At 44.6% G+C, this 17,024-nt stretch overlaps 1 protein-coding gene across 1 annotated transcript in view; it reads left to right on the forward strand.

The window, feature by feature from the left end:
- TDRD9 (tudor domain containing 9) overlaps positions 1 to 17,024 on the forward strand; it is a 261,914-nt gene that overhangs the window by 225,647 nt on the left and 19,243 nt on the right. The window contains exons 33-35 of the mRNA XM_068254351.1: positions 3,714 to 3,849; positions 3,941 to 4,059; positions 14,962 to 15,034. Coding sequence (XP_068110452.1) covers positions 3,714 to 3,849; positions 3,941 to 4,059; positions 14,962 to 15,034 — 328 coding nt within the window. The remainder of the gene's footprint in view (positions 1 to 3,713; positions 3,850 to 3,940; positions 4,060 to 14,961; positions 15,035 to 17,024) is intronic.

A 17,024-nucleotide genomic window follows, 5' to 3' on the forward strand; every position in this document is an offset into this window, starting at 1 on the left:
CCGCGGCTGAACGGCAGACTGCAGGAGGATGGTATGGGACTTAGATGTGTTTATGGGGCGGGAGGAAGCACCGGGTAAGTATAAGGGCTTTACATTACTTTGTCTCTGAGTCTCTTTAAAAAATGTTTTACTCACCTGGGGCTTCTTCCAGCCCATAGCAGCCGTCTCATGCCCTTGCCGCAACCTCGCCAGCGGGATTGCGATCTTCACCGTCAGCCAGCGGGACAACACAAAGGACTGGGCTGCAGCAAGGGCATGAGATGGCTTTTATGGGCTGGAAGAAGCCTCAGGTGAGTAAAAAACTTTTAAGCCCCCCTCATCTCGGAAGTCATTTAAGTACACGTTATGCAACATACTGCCCGTTTGTAATTTTGATAGATATTTAGTAGAAATCAGCTAGCATCACCGATCGTGCAGAATGGTTCTTTGATGGTAGATCAGGTGCAACCATATTTGTGCAGGGGGTGGGGAATATTGCTGGTTATACATCTTTCCTCCTAATGCTGGTCTTCCCTGGACTTTATGCATTGCAGAGTAATACCGAAGCGGCTTGCTCTCACTCACCTCTCCAGCTGGCGTGCTTCTTCCTCTATGCTGCCATCATCTCCCGGATCACAGAGTTACCCCATGAACTGATAGGGTACATGAGTGCATCCTGTACATGCTGCCGGATCACTACGGGCAGCGGGAGATGACAGCAACACAGAGGAAGGAGCACACAGGTTGAAGAGGTAGGCAGAGAGCTTCACTGCACTAATACTCTGCAGGGACCAGGGTAGAGCAGTATAGCATAAGAGCAGTATAGCAGGTAGGACACCTGGAGGAGTGGCAGTAATTGATCTTTAAAAGATTTCATGCTGAAATCTATTAAAAATCGATACGTAATGTGTGTCAATGATAGATCCCTCTCTGATCAGATGTCGATTAGAGAGGGAACAATCTTTTGGGCATGTTGAGAGAAAGTGTGGCAGTCTTCAGGCTCACGCTCAGTGTGCCTACCCCCATGACATCAAGGTGACTAGATGTCTGCTCAGTACTGTAGTGCCATCTAATGACCTCCCCTCCTTCCCACCTTATACAGAAAGGTTCTACAATACTGAGAAGACGGTTTATCTTCTTGACTGCCATGTGATGGGAGGATGGGATAAGGGGAACTGCCACTAATTATGCACACGCACGTGATGATGTGGTGTGGGGGGGGGGGGGGAGAGAGACAAGCACACACACATGCATGTGATAAGGGGGAAAACACGCACACACGCATGTGATGAGGGGGGGAAGACACGCACACACACATGCATGTGATAAGGGGGGAAACACACACACACACACGCATGTGATGAGGGGGGGAGACATGCACACACACATGCATGTGATGGGGGGAGAAACGCACACACACATGCATGTGATGAGGGGGGGAGACACGCACACACACATGCATGTGATGAGGGGGGAGACACGCACACACACATGCATGTGATGAGGGGGGGGGGAGACACGCGCACACACACATGCATGTGATGAGGGGGGGAGACACGCGCACACACACATGCATGTGATGAGGGGGGGAGAAACGCACACACACATGCATGTGATGAGGGGGAAGACGCACACGCATGTGATGAGACACACACACACGGGGGGGGGGGGGGTGAGACTTACACTAAGCATGCACACAAACACACACGCGTGTGATGAGGGGGGGAAGACACACACATACTCACACTAAGCATGCAGACACACACACAAGTGATGGGGGGGAAGACACACACATACTCACACTAAACATGCAGACACACACACACATTTGATGGGGGGGAAGACACACACACCTGATGGGGGTGGGAAAGATACACACACAGTTGCACAGGTGCTGCAGGGGGCTACACTGTTAAACCTTCTTCCGCCTCCTCCCCCCTCCATCCCTCTCCAAAATTTCGTTCATTTGCAAGTATTTGCTACCTGCACATCCAGAGAGCAAGTCTGCTCCTCCCATCCTCGCACGCTAGGAGAGTTCCTCCTCCAGCAGGAAGCGTGTTTTTCTCTATCCTATCCGGCGCCGGTTTTTTGCGGTGTTGCCTAGCAACACTAACACACCAGACGGCCCACGTCTGTCATCTCTTTGATGACAGCGCAGGCAGCAGAGTGTGACGTGTGACTGGGAGGGCGCCGCTGCGGGTCTGATCGACAGAGCAGGAACAGAGAGCTGGCCAAGTCAGTAAATTCAGGAGGCTGGGTTGGTGGGCGGGCAGAGCGGAGAGGAATGTACCGCCCTGAGCGCTGCACATCTCCAGCCGCTGTATGGCTGTTTGGCTCTCTGCTTCATCCCGCAGTGCAAGGGGACAGTCTAGGGCAGCTAGTGACCCGCCCCTCGCAAACGACCCGCCCCTAGGCACGTGCCTACAGTGCCTAATGGCAAATCCGGCCCTGTTTCTTGAGCTTAGTACTAACCTTTTCCGACGATTTTTTTTAGCGCCGAGCGGTCATTTCCACGATATCGCAATGTGGGTACAGGCGCACGACCACGCAACATCGTTTAGCGTCACATCGCAATAATGACCATCACGGCGGATCAGATCGCTAAGATCCCCAATGACTCCCGTGCAAAGTACCATAATCGATTGAAGTCTCGTTTATGCCCGGCGTGTAGCGTCATGCGTTGTGCTCACCTGCCGACAGGAAGAGACGTCGCTGATGACCATCAAGGGGACGTCGCAGGACCCATCGGGCTGTGAGTACGCACTGCGCAGTAGCGCGGAGCCGCCGCTAAGCTTCAATAAAAAAAGCCTAGCCTGTTTGGCCCCCATGCTAGTGCGCAGCCACGAGAAGCTGGTGCAGTGCTGGAGAGCCCTTGTTGACCTGCTTGCAGGGCTCTCAGCGCTGGAACAGTGAGGCAAAGGGCAATGGGGGAGCCTCAGGAAGACCCAGAGGTTTCCCTCTCCCCAGGTAAGTATCTACATTGGGACATTTTTCCCTTCAGTGAAGAAGGGTGGAGGTGGCCAAACATAAATATCTCTGAATATACGTTATAAAGACAAAAATAAATACATGGAGTATCTTACCTCTCCAGTTGAACCAACCCAAAAGAACAAGGGTTTGGGTTCTGACAAGGTTTATTCGAGCATAATATCCCCCCCACCCCATGTGTTCGTTTTAATCTAGCAACCACAGCAATGTCATCCTGCTCATGGACTATCCCGGACTGGATTTACTGGGTCTCTGTAATATCACGTGATCATGTATCTTATACCTTGTTTGCATGCATAACATTGTGCTATGTTGTATAACTTCTGTCACCCCTTGTTTACATTGTATGTATCCCTATTTATTGTCCAGCGCTGCATAATATGTTGGCACTTTATAAATAATACCGCGTTTCTGGGGTCTCTGCCCACTTCCTCAGGTCAATAAGGTGCCATAGGGAATTCAGTTTGCAGCTTTGACACCAAAATACTTTTTTCCCTTTAGGGTTACTTCCTACAAAATGGACATTTGTAAACGTTCTATTTCTGCACCAGTGGTGTTTATAGAAATGTCCATTCTGCCAAGTTCACACGTATTTTAAGCTTCAAACCTATGCCATGTATTGGTTGTTTGTCATACCTCACACCATGGCAATATTTATTTTTTACATGAGTAACAATCGCACATTTTTGCAGGTTAACTACTTTTTGTTTGTAATTTTTGACTGCACAATTTTTTCCCATATCCAGAGTGGACAGTGAGATAAGAGAATACACAGGCGTCCTCTGCGGTCTGGGGTGGCAGTACAGGGACCTTGCCGTATGGCCTGAACATGACATTGAACTAGCTTTCGATGTTCGCTTCACTCCTGACGATCTAATCAAGGTTTGTGAATTACATTTGTAGCTTTTCTGCATTTAAATTGCTTTACTCCCTTTGATTCAATCATCTGTTCATGTGTTTTTTGTTACGATAGATAAATATGCTGAGATCGGCTATAAACAAGATGGTTTGCTTCAATCCTGATGGTTCTGTCGGCAAGGGATTTGGAAGGACGTTGTGGCTTCAAGAAAAAATTCGTGACCAGCTGCTGGAGTAAGGAAATCTGTATAATAATGTAGTGGTCTTGTACGCAGGCAGTGCCCTGCCTTTTTCATGTGCATACTTTAAAGGCTGTGGCGTTGTAGCAATTTTGGGGTACCTGGAGAGAGTCGTGGTTTCATAAACTGAGTCGGATGATTTTTGTACGAATTCCACAGCCCTGGTAAGTATTAGACTAAAGCTGGCCACTAATGGTCCAATTTGTAGCGAAAAATCGTTCGAGCGATCAGAAATTCTGATCGGATTGGTTGTAAATAATCTCCATTGGTGGACACAATCGATTCTGAACGAGTGAAAAAAATGTCGCCCGAATGAATTTTCGTCGAACGAAAATTTGGATTTTCTTGGTGGTCGTGATAGATAGGAAGCAAAGATTGGTTAGTTGATGGTGTAGTGAACGATTTTTCATCCGATCAGTATTTCTGATCGCTCGAACGATTTTTCGCTAGAAATTGGACAGTTAGTGGCCACCTTAAGGAGTCGAGGAGTTGTGGCAATTTTGAGGTACTCGGAGTTGGAGGTTTCCTAAACTGAGGAGTCGGATGATTTTATACAGACTCCTCAGCCCTGCATATTTTTTTGAGAGTAGAGTTAATCCACACATAGATGAGAGGTTGGAAAAATGTGAAGTTTTGGCAGTATTCAGTTGCTGACAGCTATACTAAAAAAAAATTGGGTGCAGCAGAATCTGAGGCACCCATGATATCAGGAATAGCGGGTGCCCTTATTGACCTCAATCACCGATATTCACATTAGAGCCTATTGGGCAGCAAACCTTCCATTGCGCCTCTGATGTCCAATTTCCCGTTGTCCTGCTGTGTAACACCTCATTGTCGCTGGCCACTCATACTGGGCCACTCATTTTCTATGGGTCCCATAGTGTCTGTTATAGTGGTCTTTGGAAATACCCTATCTGACACACCCTTATCTGTCAGCAGGGCTGCTGATGATCAAATAGATTTTGTTGATCCAGAGGAAGGCCAAAAACCCTTACAAGGCATGGTCCAATTAGCCCTTCTCGCCTCCAGATTGCACTCAGATAAAATCCTTGGATCAACACCACTGGGAATTACCTAGTAATTATAGCCATGAATGTCTTTCAGCGCAAGAAAAGCATCTAAGCCCTCCTTAAAAAGCAGATATAGAATTTGCCATAACTAATTCTTACTGTAAAGAATCCTTTCCTAAATAAATGGCTAGGACATTTTTCCTCCATGCGCAAATCATGTCCTTTAGTCCTTTGTAAAAGCCTAGGGACAAAAAGAGAATCTGCCAAGCTTTTATATTGCCCTCTGATGTATTTATACATGTTAATTAGATCTCCTCTAAGGCATCTTTTCTCCAGACTAAATAAGCCTAGTTTATCTAACTTTTTCTCTAGTAAGAGACCTTACATCCCTCTAATCAGAGAAGTAGCAATATATCATTTTTAGTGGTCGGCAAGGGTTTTTCCCCTTCCTGTGGATCAACAGAGATATGTGAGGGAGCAGGCTGGTGTTGTACTTTGTTTTATGGTTGAACTCTATGGACGTATGTCTTTTTTCAACCCAAATATCTATGTAACTAAGTCATGGCGGCAGTTTAACCATTTAACGCCGATAGGCGGCGGCAGGTCGAAGTGGTGTTTCCATGGAAACGGCCGTTCCATGTCAGTTCACGGAGAGTGTTTCCGTGAACAGCCTTTGAGCCTCCGGTCGCGGCTCGCAGGCGAAATGTAAACACACGGGGAAGAAATCCCCTGTGTTTACATCCTACGGCGCTGCTGTCGCAGGTGATCGGCGATCCCCGGCCTCTGATAGGATCGCCGTCCTATGCCGCCCATGGAGGGGAGGGAGGGAGGAACATCGCTGCGGAGGGGGGCTTTGAGGAACACACCCCCCCCCCCCCCCCCCCCCGGTCGGCCACACAGAACAGCGGCGATCAGACCCCCCCAGCAGGACATCCCCCTAGTGTGGAAAAAACGGGGGGGGGGGGGGGTTAAGTCTGATCGCCCTGCTTCAATACTGATCTGTGCTGCGGGCTGGAGAGCCCACGCAGCACAGATCATTCAAAACAGCCCTGGTCCTTATGTGATTAAATTAAAGAACCACTATAGCAAATAATTGTAAAATTTAAAATACATGTAAACACATACAAATAAGAAGTAAATGTCTTTCAGAGTAAAATGAGCCACACGTTACTTTTCTCCTATGTTGCTGTCACTTACAGTAAGTAGGAAATCTGACAGAACTGACAGGTTTTGAACTAGTCCATCTCTTCATGGGGGATTCTCAGCAAGGCTTTTATTCTTTATAAAGACACTCCCTGAAAAGGATTTATACCAAGACTAGGGACCTTAGTCCGTTTAATAACGGGCTCTAGGTCCGTTACCGCCGCCACCTGTCAGCACGTGCGCGCCCACTCATCGCGCACAAGCCCACCTGGCCAGCCCCCTGGCTGTCCTGCTCCCATCCAAACAGCTGTCCTGCTCCCATCCAAACAGCTGTCCTGCTCCCATCCAAACAACAGCTGTCCCTGCGGCACATGCGCAGATGCAGGGACACACAAGGACATGGGACGCAGAGACACAGGTTTTATTAGGGAGGATGCTGGCCAGCCTCCCTGTTCGCTGCACACTTTTGGCAGTTGGACAGAGCAACTGCCATTCACTAAGTGCTTTTGAAACTAAACAAAACCCTGAGAATCCCCCATGAAGAGATGGGCTAGTCCAAAACCTGTCGGCTCTGTCAGAATTCTACTACCTACTGAAAGTGACAGCAGCATAGGAGTAAAGTAATTTATGGCTCATTTTACTCTGGAAGAAATGTACTAATTATTTGTATGTATTTTAAATGTTCTGATTTTCACAATAGTGGTTCTTTAACCTATAGTTTTTCAGTCATATGTAAATGTCCAGTAGGTTATGCAAGACGTCAGAAGTTAATTAAATTGCTCTGGAGCTTCACTCTGCAGTGTTGGGACAGTTCAATACTTTATAGAAATGAATAGACCCCTGTTTGCCACTTGGATGGGTTATCGAGCAAGCGGCAACGTCATTGGCAGTCCTGTCACATTCTGTCCCAGTTTAGAAAGTATTCCCAGAACTTGTTCCTGCTGGCTGAGAGAGTGGACCTCCTTACATTTGTATTGTTTCATGATCCTTTCCGTTAACCATGTACCTACAATCAGTGTAGAAATGTACAGCTTATACTATCCTGTGGAAAGGGATAAACAAGATGAGCAGTAGCATCTTACACTGTAGATTTACATAGTGGTCAACTGGGAATTGTAAACTGAATTCATTGAATTGGAGTTTGCGGATGTCCGACACACCTAAATCCAGGCTAGAGCAGAGGCTTTTAGAGGCCTCTGCTTTTACACGTGATTAAATAGTTAAATGGATAAATAAGAAAGACCTCATTTGAAGTACAGGACTCCGATGGTTGTAGTTAGGGTGTTTTTATTGATGTTTTAAAATGTAATTCCTGCGATGATCCCACTTGCTCTAGTATTGTGCCTTAGGGCCCGTTTCCACTAGGAGCAGTGCGATGCGGCTACATAGCCGCATCGCACCGCAGGTGTGCTGAAACACATGTACGGCAATGGAATAGTTTCCACTGCGTGCTGGTTGTGCAGAGCGATCCGAGAATCTGCAGCATGCTGCAGATTCTCACACGGCCACATCTGCGTCCCATCTCCTCAATTGACTTCCGCATTGGGAGATGCGGAAGTGACGCAGCCGCCAGCGGAAGTGATGCGATGCGGCTAGGTAGCCGCATTCGCATTACTTTGTGAGACACAAGAAAAGTTCGAACTTTTGTGGGAAATAGCTGTTTCCAACTGCCAAAAACCATGCAGCAGCTACATCACCTGCCAACAGTAAAATGTTCACTGGAGTTCCTCTTTAAATAGAAATAACGGCTTTTTCCAACTGCCAAGCAAGCAGTCTCTCCCTCTGTGCATAGAGCTCTTATGCTAGGTACACACCATACAATTTTCTGTTAGATTCTTCTGTTAGATTTACCTACAACATGGAAAAAAGCTATCTGGCAGGTAAATCTAAGAGAAAATCTAACAGAAAATTGTATGGTGTGTACCTAGCATTAGTAATGAACATTCGTACAGATCACCTGGCAGAACTAAAGATGTCACCACCAGTGATACATTTCAGAATGTATCCGAGAGTAAAGATTTTACAATGAGCAAACTCTAACTAAATAATCTATGAATTATTGTAAACAATAAGCATTTTTATTCATTGTTATTTTCAATACAGTTCCTCTTTAAAGAAAACCTGTATTGAAAAAAATGGCATCTGGGGGGTACTTACTTCGGGAGCAGAAAGCCTCTGCATCCGATTGAGGCTTCCTCCGTCCCATGGTGGTCTCGCTGGGCTGCTCCAAACGGCAGCCATGTAAATATTTACCTGCCCAGCGCAAGCGCAGTAGTAGCTCTCTGCTCAGGATCAGGCGGAAATAGCCGATCTTGGTCGGATTCGCTCTACTGTGCAGGCAAGGTGGGGTACTTACCTTTTTTTTTCGATACAGTTTCTCTTTAAAGGGAACCAGAGAGGATGCCATATACATACCTGGGGCTTCCTCCAGCCCCATACGCACGGATCGCTCCCATGCCGCCGTCCTCCGCTGCCTGGATCCGCCGCCACCGGGTCCCGTCAATGCCGCAAGTCGGCCGGCGGACGCGGCCAATTCTCCGCATCACAGGGTGCTCTCCCCATACAGATACGCATGTGGCTGCTAACTGCGCAGCCGCATGCGTACATGTATGGAGGGAGCCCCTGTGATGCTGACAATTGGCCGCGTCCGCCGGAAGTGACGGGCCCGGTACCGGCGGATCCAGGAAGCTGAGGACGGCGGCGTGGGAGCGATTCAGGCTTATGGGGCTGGAAGAAGCCCCAGGTATGTATAAAATCTTTTTCTTTTTTCACCCCCCCCCCCCCCCCCCCCCCCGTTCCTCTCTGGTTCCCTTTAAGTCCTGTACTTCAAAGTAGGAAAGTAATAACTTAAAAAAGAACTCCAGTGAAAATAATGTAATAAAAAAGTGCTTCATTTTTACAATAATTATGTATAAATGATTTAGTCAGTGTTTGCCCATTGTAAATTCTTTTAAATCCCAGATTTACATTGTGACATTTATCACATGGTGAGATTTTTACTGCTGGCAGGTGATGTAGCTGCTGCTTGCTTTTTTAGCAGTTGGAAACAGCTGTAAACAGCTATTTCCCACAATGCAACAACGTTCACAGACCGGACCATGGTCCTCAGTTTCTTGTGGGAGGGGTTTCACCACAATATCAGCCACACAGCGCCCCCTGATGATCCGTTTGTGAAAAGGAATAGATTTCTCATGTAAAAGGGCAGTATCAGCTACTGATTGGGATGAAGCTCAATTCTTGGTCGGAGTTTTTCTTTAAAGGGAGCCTGAACTGAGTAAAATTATTTAAAATAGACACATGATGTAGCTGCAAATTAATATTACATACTTGCCTTGCTACCAGTTTCTCTCAGAAGCTCACCATTTTCTTCTTACAGTGATCCCTTCCAGTTCTGACAAGATTTTGTCAGAACTGAAATAAACCAGCTGCTGTCAGTTATATATCAGCAGCTGTCAGTTACAACTGAATGTGCAAGGTAATGTTCATGTTTCCCTATTGCTCAAGTGCGCGATATTACAGTTTAACATAGTGCTGACCAGGAAGCTGTTAGGGGGTAATGGCCATTTTCAAAATGGAGGACAGAGAATTCCATTGATCACAGTGGACAAACTGGACACAGGAAAGTAGAAAGATTAATCAGTAGACTACACAGGAGGTAAGTATGACGTGTGTATGTTTATTTTTAATTTTCAGTTCAGGTTCTCTTTAAAGTACCCATACATTGGCAGAAGGGGCAGCAGATTGGCTCATCAGCTAGTTCCCTCTCTGATTGAATCTGATCAGAGAGGCATCTATTGCAGCCACAGGTGCACACAGACTACAAATAGATTTCAGCATGAAATCTGTGGAGCCTCCTGCCAGGGCCCCAGGTCTTTCCTTTCTATGTTTTCTTCCAAGCTATGCAGAGCATTGCAAGTTCACCTGTCCACTGGGGTGCCTCCTCCTGTGTCCCACATCGGTCTCCATTGCTGGTGAGGTACCCCAGGGGCAATGGAGGAGCATACAGGATGAGGGGTTCCGATGGACAGCAGAGCCTGCAGCACTCTGCAGAGCTACAGCTCTGGATTTCCCAGCATGCCAGATCAATTATTTCGATCGATTTCAGGCAGGATTCTAAATTGCGATCGGACACGTTGGGACATTAATCTGTCATGATCAAATCTGCTAGATGTTCATGCTGCAAATTGAGTCATGTATGGGCACCTTTACATTTCCTTTTTAAATCTTTTAACTGTTTAACCCACAAAAACCTAAGCTCTAGATGTTATACTTAAAGGGAACCTGAAGTCCAAGGTATATGAAGGCTGCTATATTTTTTACCTTTTAAAAAATACCAGTTGCCTGGCAGCCGTGCTGATTTAGTCTGGCATCAGTAGTGTCTGACTTAATTAGCCGAATTCTTGTTTCAGGTGTGTAATTCAGAACTTCCTCTCAGCTCTAAAAGATTAGCAACAGTATATTAACCTGCAAAGAAAAACATTTCTTTGTTAAAGCCGATACAAATCCTGCAATAAATCTGCTGTGTCTACTTCCTGCTTTCATGAAAGCAGACATATTGTTAACATCCTGTGTTTAAAAATGAGTTCTCTGCCGTGGCAGTCAGTTGACGCAGCTGAGGGATCAAATTACAATTTGAGCTTAAAGAGAACCTGCGGTGGGTTTCTGACATGAATATTAGGACACAGAGGCTGGTTCTGCATACTATCACCAGCCTATTTGTCCGTATAGTGTGCCCCCCTCAGGCCCCCCCTGTGCTCTGCTTTTCCTCAAGACAAAAACCACCACGCTAGCGACATGCAGCTTGTCGCTAGCAGGCCGTTTCCTTTTTGCTGTCATTTACCTCCGCTTCCTCTATAGCGCCGCTCCCTGCCTCCGTCCCTTCCCTCCCCGCCTCTGTAAGTGAAGCTCACGGAGGCGGGAGGGGACACAGGCAGGGAGCGGCGCTATAGAGGAGGAGGGGGAGCGGAGGTAAATGACAGCACAAAGGAAACGGCCTGCTAGCGACAAGCTGCATGTCGCTAGCGTGGCGGTTTTTATATTAGGGACAGCAGAGCACAGGGGGGAGCACACTATACGGACACAGAGACTGGTGATAATATGCAGAACCAGCCTCTGTGTCCTACTATTCATGTCAGAAACCCACCACGGGTTCTCTTAAATCACAGTTGAGGGTAAATTAGACAGGCTAAACGCTCTAAATACATACAGGGTGCATTTCTATGCGTTTTCCTTCTGTCCTGTGCAAGAGTTCAGGCCCACGTTAAGCATGAATAATAATGGTCTTCATACTCATACATTTGTGCCAAACTTGATGTAAAGAAAAGGGGGCAGCTAGAATCCACGCACCGCATTAACTGACATTTGTCAGAAGTGTTTCGCATTGTGATTGTCAACATTTCAAAGCTGGCACTAAGCTTAATTGCAGAGGAAAGACACTGAGCATATTGGACACACTTAAATAACACAGTCGCTTTGGATTTTTCGGCAATGTGATGAGAATAGACAGCAGTGATGGCATTTCCTGTCCATTCTATTTAGTTTAAATCTCTGGTATTTTGTCACTTTGTTCCTCTCAAACTATGTGGATCTTGAGGATTGTGTCAGGGGTTGTCCTGATAAGTGTGTTTGCTTTATAATGTAAATATGATTATTTTTCATGCTTAGTATTAAAAAAAAAAAGTAAGTATTTTGATTAATAAGCTTTTTTCAGGCTCAAGACCTATTTTTACACTTATAAATAAATGTCATTCAGATGCTTTAATTACAAATTCAGAAGGGTCTTACAAGGATTTTTGCTAATTTATGACAAATGGCATAAAGACCATTTGTTTATATCTTGGACAACCGTAACGAGAGCTATGGAGGCTGCCATATTTATTGGCAATACCAGTTGCCTGGCAGCTCTGCTGATCCTCTGCCTCTAATACTTTTAGCCATAGACCCTGAACAAGCATGCAGCATATCAGGTGTTTCTGACATTGTCAGATCTGACAAGATTAGCTGCATGCTTGTTTCTGGTGTTGTTCAAAAACTTCTGCAGCCAAACAGAACAGCAGGACTGCCAGGCAACTGGTATAGTTTAGAAGGAAATGAATATGGTAGCCTCCATATTCTTCTCACTACAATTGCCCTTTTAAAGTTAACCCGAGGTGAGAGTGATATGGAAGCTGCCATATTTATTTCCTTTTAAACAATACTAGTTGCCTGGCAGTCCTGCTGATCTATTAGGCTGCAGTAGTGAACTGAATTACACCAGAATCAAGCATGCAGCTAATCTTGTCAGTTCTGGCAATATTGTCAGAAACCCCCGACCTGCTGCATGCTTGTTCATGGTCTATAGTTGAAAGTATTGGAGGCAGAGGATCAGCAGGACAGCCAGGCACCTGGTATTGCTTAAAAGGAAATAAATATGGCAGCCTCCATATTATTCTCACCTCGGGTTCCCTTTAAACACCATTTGCACTGGTTAAGGGTCCTGCCTCTGACACCGGATACGAGGGTTTGGAGCTCGGCTTTTCCTGTTCAGTAAGCCAGCATCTATTTAGTAAGGAGTCCTTGGGCAAGACTCACTAACACTTTTACTGCCTACTGAGAATGCCCTAGTGGCTGCAGCTCTGGTGCGTTGAGTCCGCTAGGAGAAAAGCGCTATACAAATGTTCTGTGTCTCGACTGACATACCTCAGACTCCAGGTGTTATGGAGTGATCATCTGAATAACATTTATATTTATGTGCAAAAAAAGTCTCTGTACTTCCTTTTTATGTTCATTGTATATAAGCTTTGTGTTCTAACATCTTGTCAGCATGTAGGAATTAAGTCTGAAGAAGGCTTTATTAGCTAAAGGCTTTTTCTCTTAAAGGGATCCTAACCTCAAAAAAACCCACGAGTTTCACTTACCTGGGGCATCTACTAGCCCCCTGCAGCCATCCTGTGCCCTCACAGTCACTCATGGCTCTTCCGGTCCCCCGCTGCCAGCTAGTTTCGTTTTTGCCGATTGGGAGTCGGCCGGCCGCCATGCGTACCTTTTTACGCATTCCCTGCAGAAAGCTATCGCGGACATTAACAAGTACATTTTTACACGTTACAGGTATCATGCGTAAATTTTTACGCATTGCACTCGTAACGCGTAAACCTGTACTTGTTAATGTCCGCGATAGCTTTCTGCACCAGCGGGATGCGTAAAAAGGTACGCATGGCGGCCGGCTGACTCCCAGTCGGCAAAAACGAAACTAGCTGGCAGCGGGGGACCGGAAGAGCCATGAGTGACTGTGAGGGCACAGGATGGCTGCAGGGGGCTGGTAGATGCCCCAGGTAAGTGAAACTCATGTTTTTTTTTGTTTCTTTTGAGTTAAGGTTCCCTTTAAAGTGTACCTGAGATGAGTATAAAAAAAAATTTTTATACACACCTGGGGCTTCCTCAAGTTCCCTTCAGGCTGATCGATCCCTTGCTGTCTTCCTACGCCGCCTGTATCTTCCACTAGGCGGACCGGTAGCTGCGAAAGTCGGCGCAGGCACAGTTGCGTTTCCGTGACCTGTGGCGTTCTGTGCCTGTGCAGTAGTGGGGGGGATCGAGGGTGAGAGTTGTAAAGTTTTGATTCTTTTTCTTGGGGTTTTCTTTTTGGACTCATAGTAGGTTTTATAAAAAATGTACCTCGCACCTATGGTCTCTATTTAAAGAGACACTGAAGCAAAAAAAATATTGTGCTATAATGAATTGGTTGTGTAGTATGGTTAATTACTAGAACATTAGTAGCAAAGAAAATATTATCATATATTTTTATTTTCAGTTATATATTTCTTACTCAATGGCTCTTTTGCATAGATAACTGGAGTTTCTTAACTCTTCCTGTATTGGAAACAATATTAGACTTATGTCTCTGCTCCTAATGTTTTATTTCTTAGCTGTACTACACACACAAATCATTATTATTATTTTTTTCCGCTTCAGTGTCTCTTTAAGTTATGTAACGGATTGATCACTTATAGAGATGTGTTGTTTTAATACCTTGGCGGATCACTTGGAGCTAGTGTATATCTTACTGTCTTCATGTGGAAAAACTCATAAAAATGTAAATTTAAAAAAAAAAAAGCGGTGTATGGGCCACCATAATAGCTTGAGTTTCACTTGATGTTTTCCAGCTCCTTAAAGGAATACTATCAATGCCCAAGTGTTCTAAAATGACAATGTACAAATAATGTCTAAGTAGCTGTGTTAACATTTTCCTACTATTCATGTTAAATATCAGAGGCAAAAGCTTTAATGCATTGTGTGTAGATTTTAGCTATGCTTGGAATGTCTCATTTGCAAAGGTGAATCTCTCTCTCTGCAGTCTGACATGCTAAGAACCGTGTAATATTGAAGCAGATTATTTGAAAACCGGTATCAGGTTTCACACACTACAGTATTACAAATGTTTATGTTGCACATAAGCTACATTTCCTCTGCTCTCTGTGAGAGAAAGCTCTGCCTGTTTCTGACTGAGCTCTCTGCACACACAGGGTTAACAGATACACTGTGAGAGAATTTCCCCTCTCCCCTCATGGCTGAGTCTGCCGTCAGAATTTCAGCAGACTGCCTTCAAAAAAAATGTGAAAGGAATTCGATAACAGTAATCAAATAGATAAGCAGTGCAATGTATACACCAGTACTTAGCAGCACTTCCCAAACATTTCCTATCTCAACTGAAAAAAAAAACATGTTAATCGATGATGTTCCTTTTTAATGGTTTTTTTCTTTCTCTTAAGTTTATTTCAAAAGGATAAACCTCGGGAGGTGATACCTGCCCAGTGGTGTGGACACCTGTATCAGTGGAACCAGGTACTGTAAACATTATTAACTTGTCATTGACAATAGTATCCTTCATGCTGAGAGAAATGAGTAGTGGTTTGTTTGTTTTTTATGTGGTGTTTAACCTATTTTGGTTCCTGGACGTAGAAACTACGTCCAGGAACCATGCACACTCCCGCGGCCGATCGCGCGGGTGCATGCGGGCTCCTGGCCCGCGGTTCGTTAGCCAGGCAATCAGTGAATCGGGCTATGGTGCCCGATCACTGATTCCTCTCCCCCGCTGAAAAAGCGACAGCTTCTCTCGGAAGCTGCGCATTTTTCTGGCTGTTACCTCTCCAATGCGTCTCTCTAAGCGTATGTTATGCTTAGAGTGACGTTATGTAAACAAACTCATGGCCGCGATCTTGTGGCCAAAAAGTAATACTACAACTAAAAGTAAAAAAAAATAAAAATCAACACACATTTACATTATAAACCTATTGTTTACATCACACCCTCCCAAAACTACCCAAATAAAATGTTTAATATAAAAAAAAAATTACAATTAAAAAAAAAAGTAAATATTTACATAAGGGTCTAAACTTTTTAAATATCAATGTAAAGATGAAATTTCTGTAATATTTTTTATTTTAAACTTGTAAATAGTGATAGATGCAAAACGGAAAAAAATGCACCTTTATTTCCAAATAAAATATTGTCGCCATACATTGTGATAGGGACATAATTTTAACGGTGTAATAACCGGGACATATGGGCAAATACAATACGTGAGTTTTAATTATGGAGTCATGTATTATTTTAAAACTTTAATGGCTGAAAACTGAGAAATAATTAATTTTTTCAATTTTTTTTCTTATTCTTCCTGTTAAAATGCATTTACAGTAAAGTGACTCTTAGCAAAATGTACCCCCCAAAGAAAGCTTAATTGGTGGCGGAAAAAATGAGATATAGATCAGTTCATTGTGATAAGTAGTGATAAAGTTATAGGCTAATGAATGGGAGGTGAACATTTCTCAAGTGAAAACGACGGAACGCGAATAGGTTAAACAACAACTATAGTGAGAAGAATATAGTAGTAGTGGCTGGATGGTGTAATGGTTAAGGGCTCTGCCTCTGACATGGGAGACCAGGGTTCGAATCTTGGCTCTGCCTGTTCAGTAAGCCAGCACCTATTCAGTAGGAGACCTTTGGCAAGTCTCCCTAACACTGCTACTGCCTATAGAGCGCGTCCTAGTGGCTGCAGCTCTGGCGCTTTGAGTCCGCCAGGAGAAAAGCGCGATATAAATGTTCTGTGTTTGTTTGTTTGAATATGGAGGCTGCCATAATTATTTCCCAAAACAATAACTCTGAAGTAAGGAGTGGGGGTCAATTAGGAACCACTAACCATATAAATTTATGTGATAATTAGAATCTTCGTGCACTATGCCAACATAATATAATGAAGTAAACCAGAAAGAGAATTGGCTCTTTGGTGCATGAAGATAAGAAAAAATACTTTATTGAACAATATATATAAACATATATAAATATATTCATACACAAATATCAACCCCTCACTACCACTATTCCAATGTATATGAATGCATAAAATTCAATAAAACCAATTCAGAAAGTGGGGCTAACAGTCCACACGACCCCCTGACCTTACATAAATGGGGCTGCAGTCCCCACTGATCCAAAATTGAAGGGCGCCAAGATGGAAAAATGAAAAAAACATATATGCTGGAGAAAAATGGCTGAAAGATATCGTATTTCACTAGATGAATGGTGAATAGAACACAAGCACGCTCTGTTTTTTTAAAACAATGACCCCCCACTCGCAGGGGTCGCTGGTGAAGGATGTGATCCTGAAAAGGTGTTATCCAGGAGAGGCCACAGACAGATTCTTAATTGAATCAGAAGCATGATTCCTTGATGACAGAAGCAGCCCAGCCGTTGAAGTATACCACCAGCATTGCAGCATGTAACATATGCAGAGACTTAAGCCAGCTGTTGATTAGGAAGACATATGACAATGTTC

The sequence above is a fragment of the Hyperolius riggenbachi genome, chromosome 9, assembly GCF_040937935.1.
Source record: "Hyperolius riggenbachi isolate aHypRig1 chromosome 9, aHypRig1.pri, whole genome shotgun sequence".
Lineage (NCBI taxonomy): Eukaryota > Metazoa > Chordata > Amphibia > Anura > Hyperoliidae > Hyperolius > Hyperolius riggenbachi.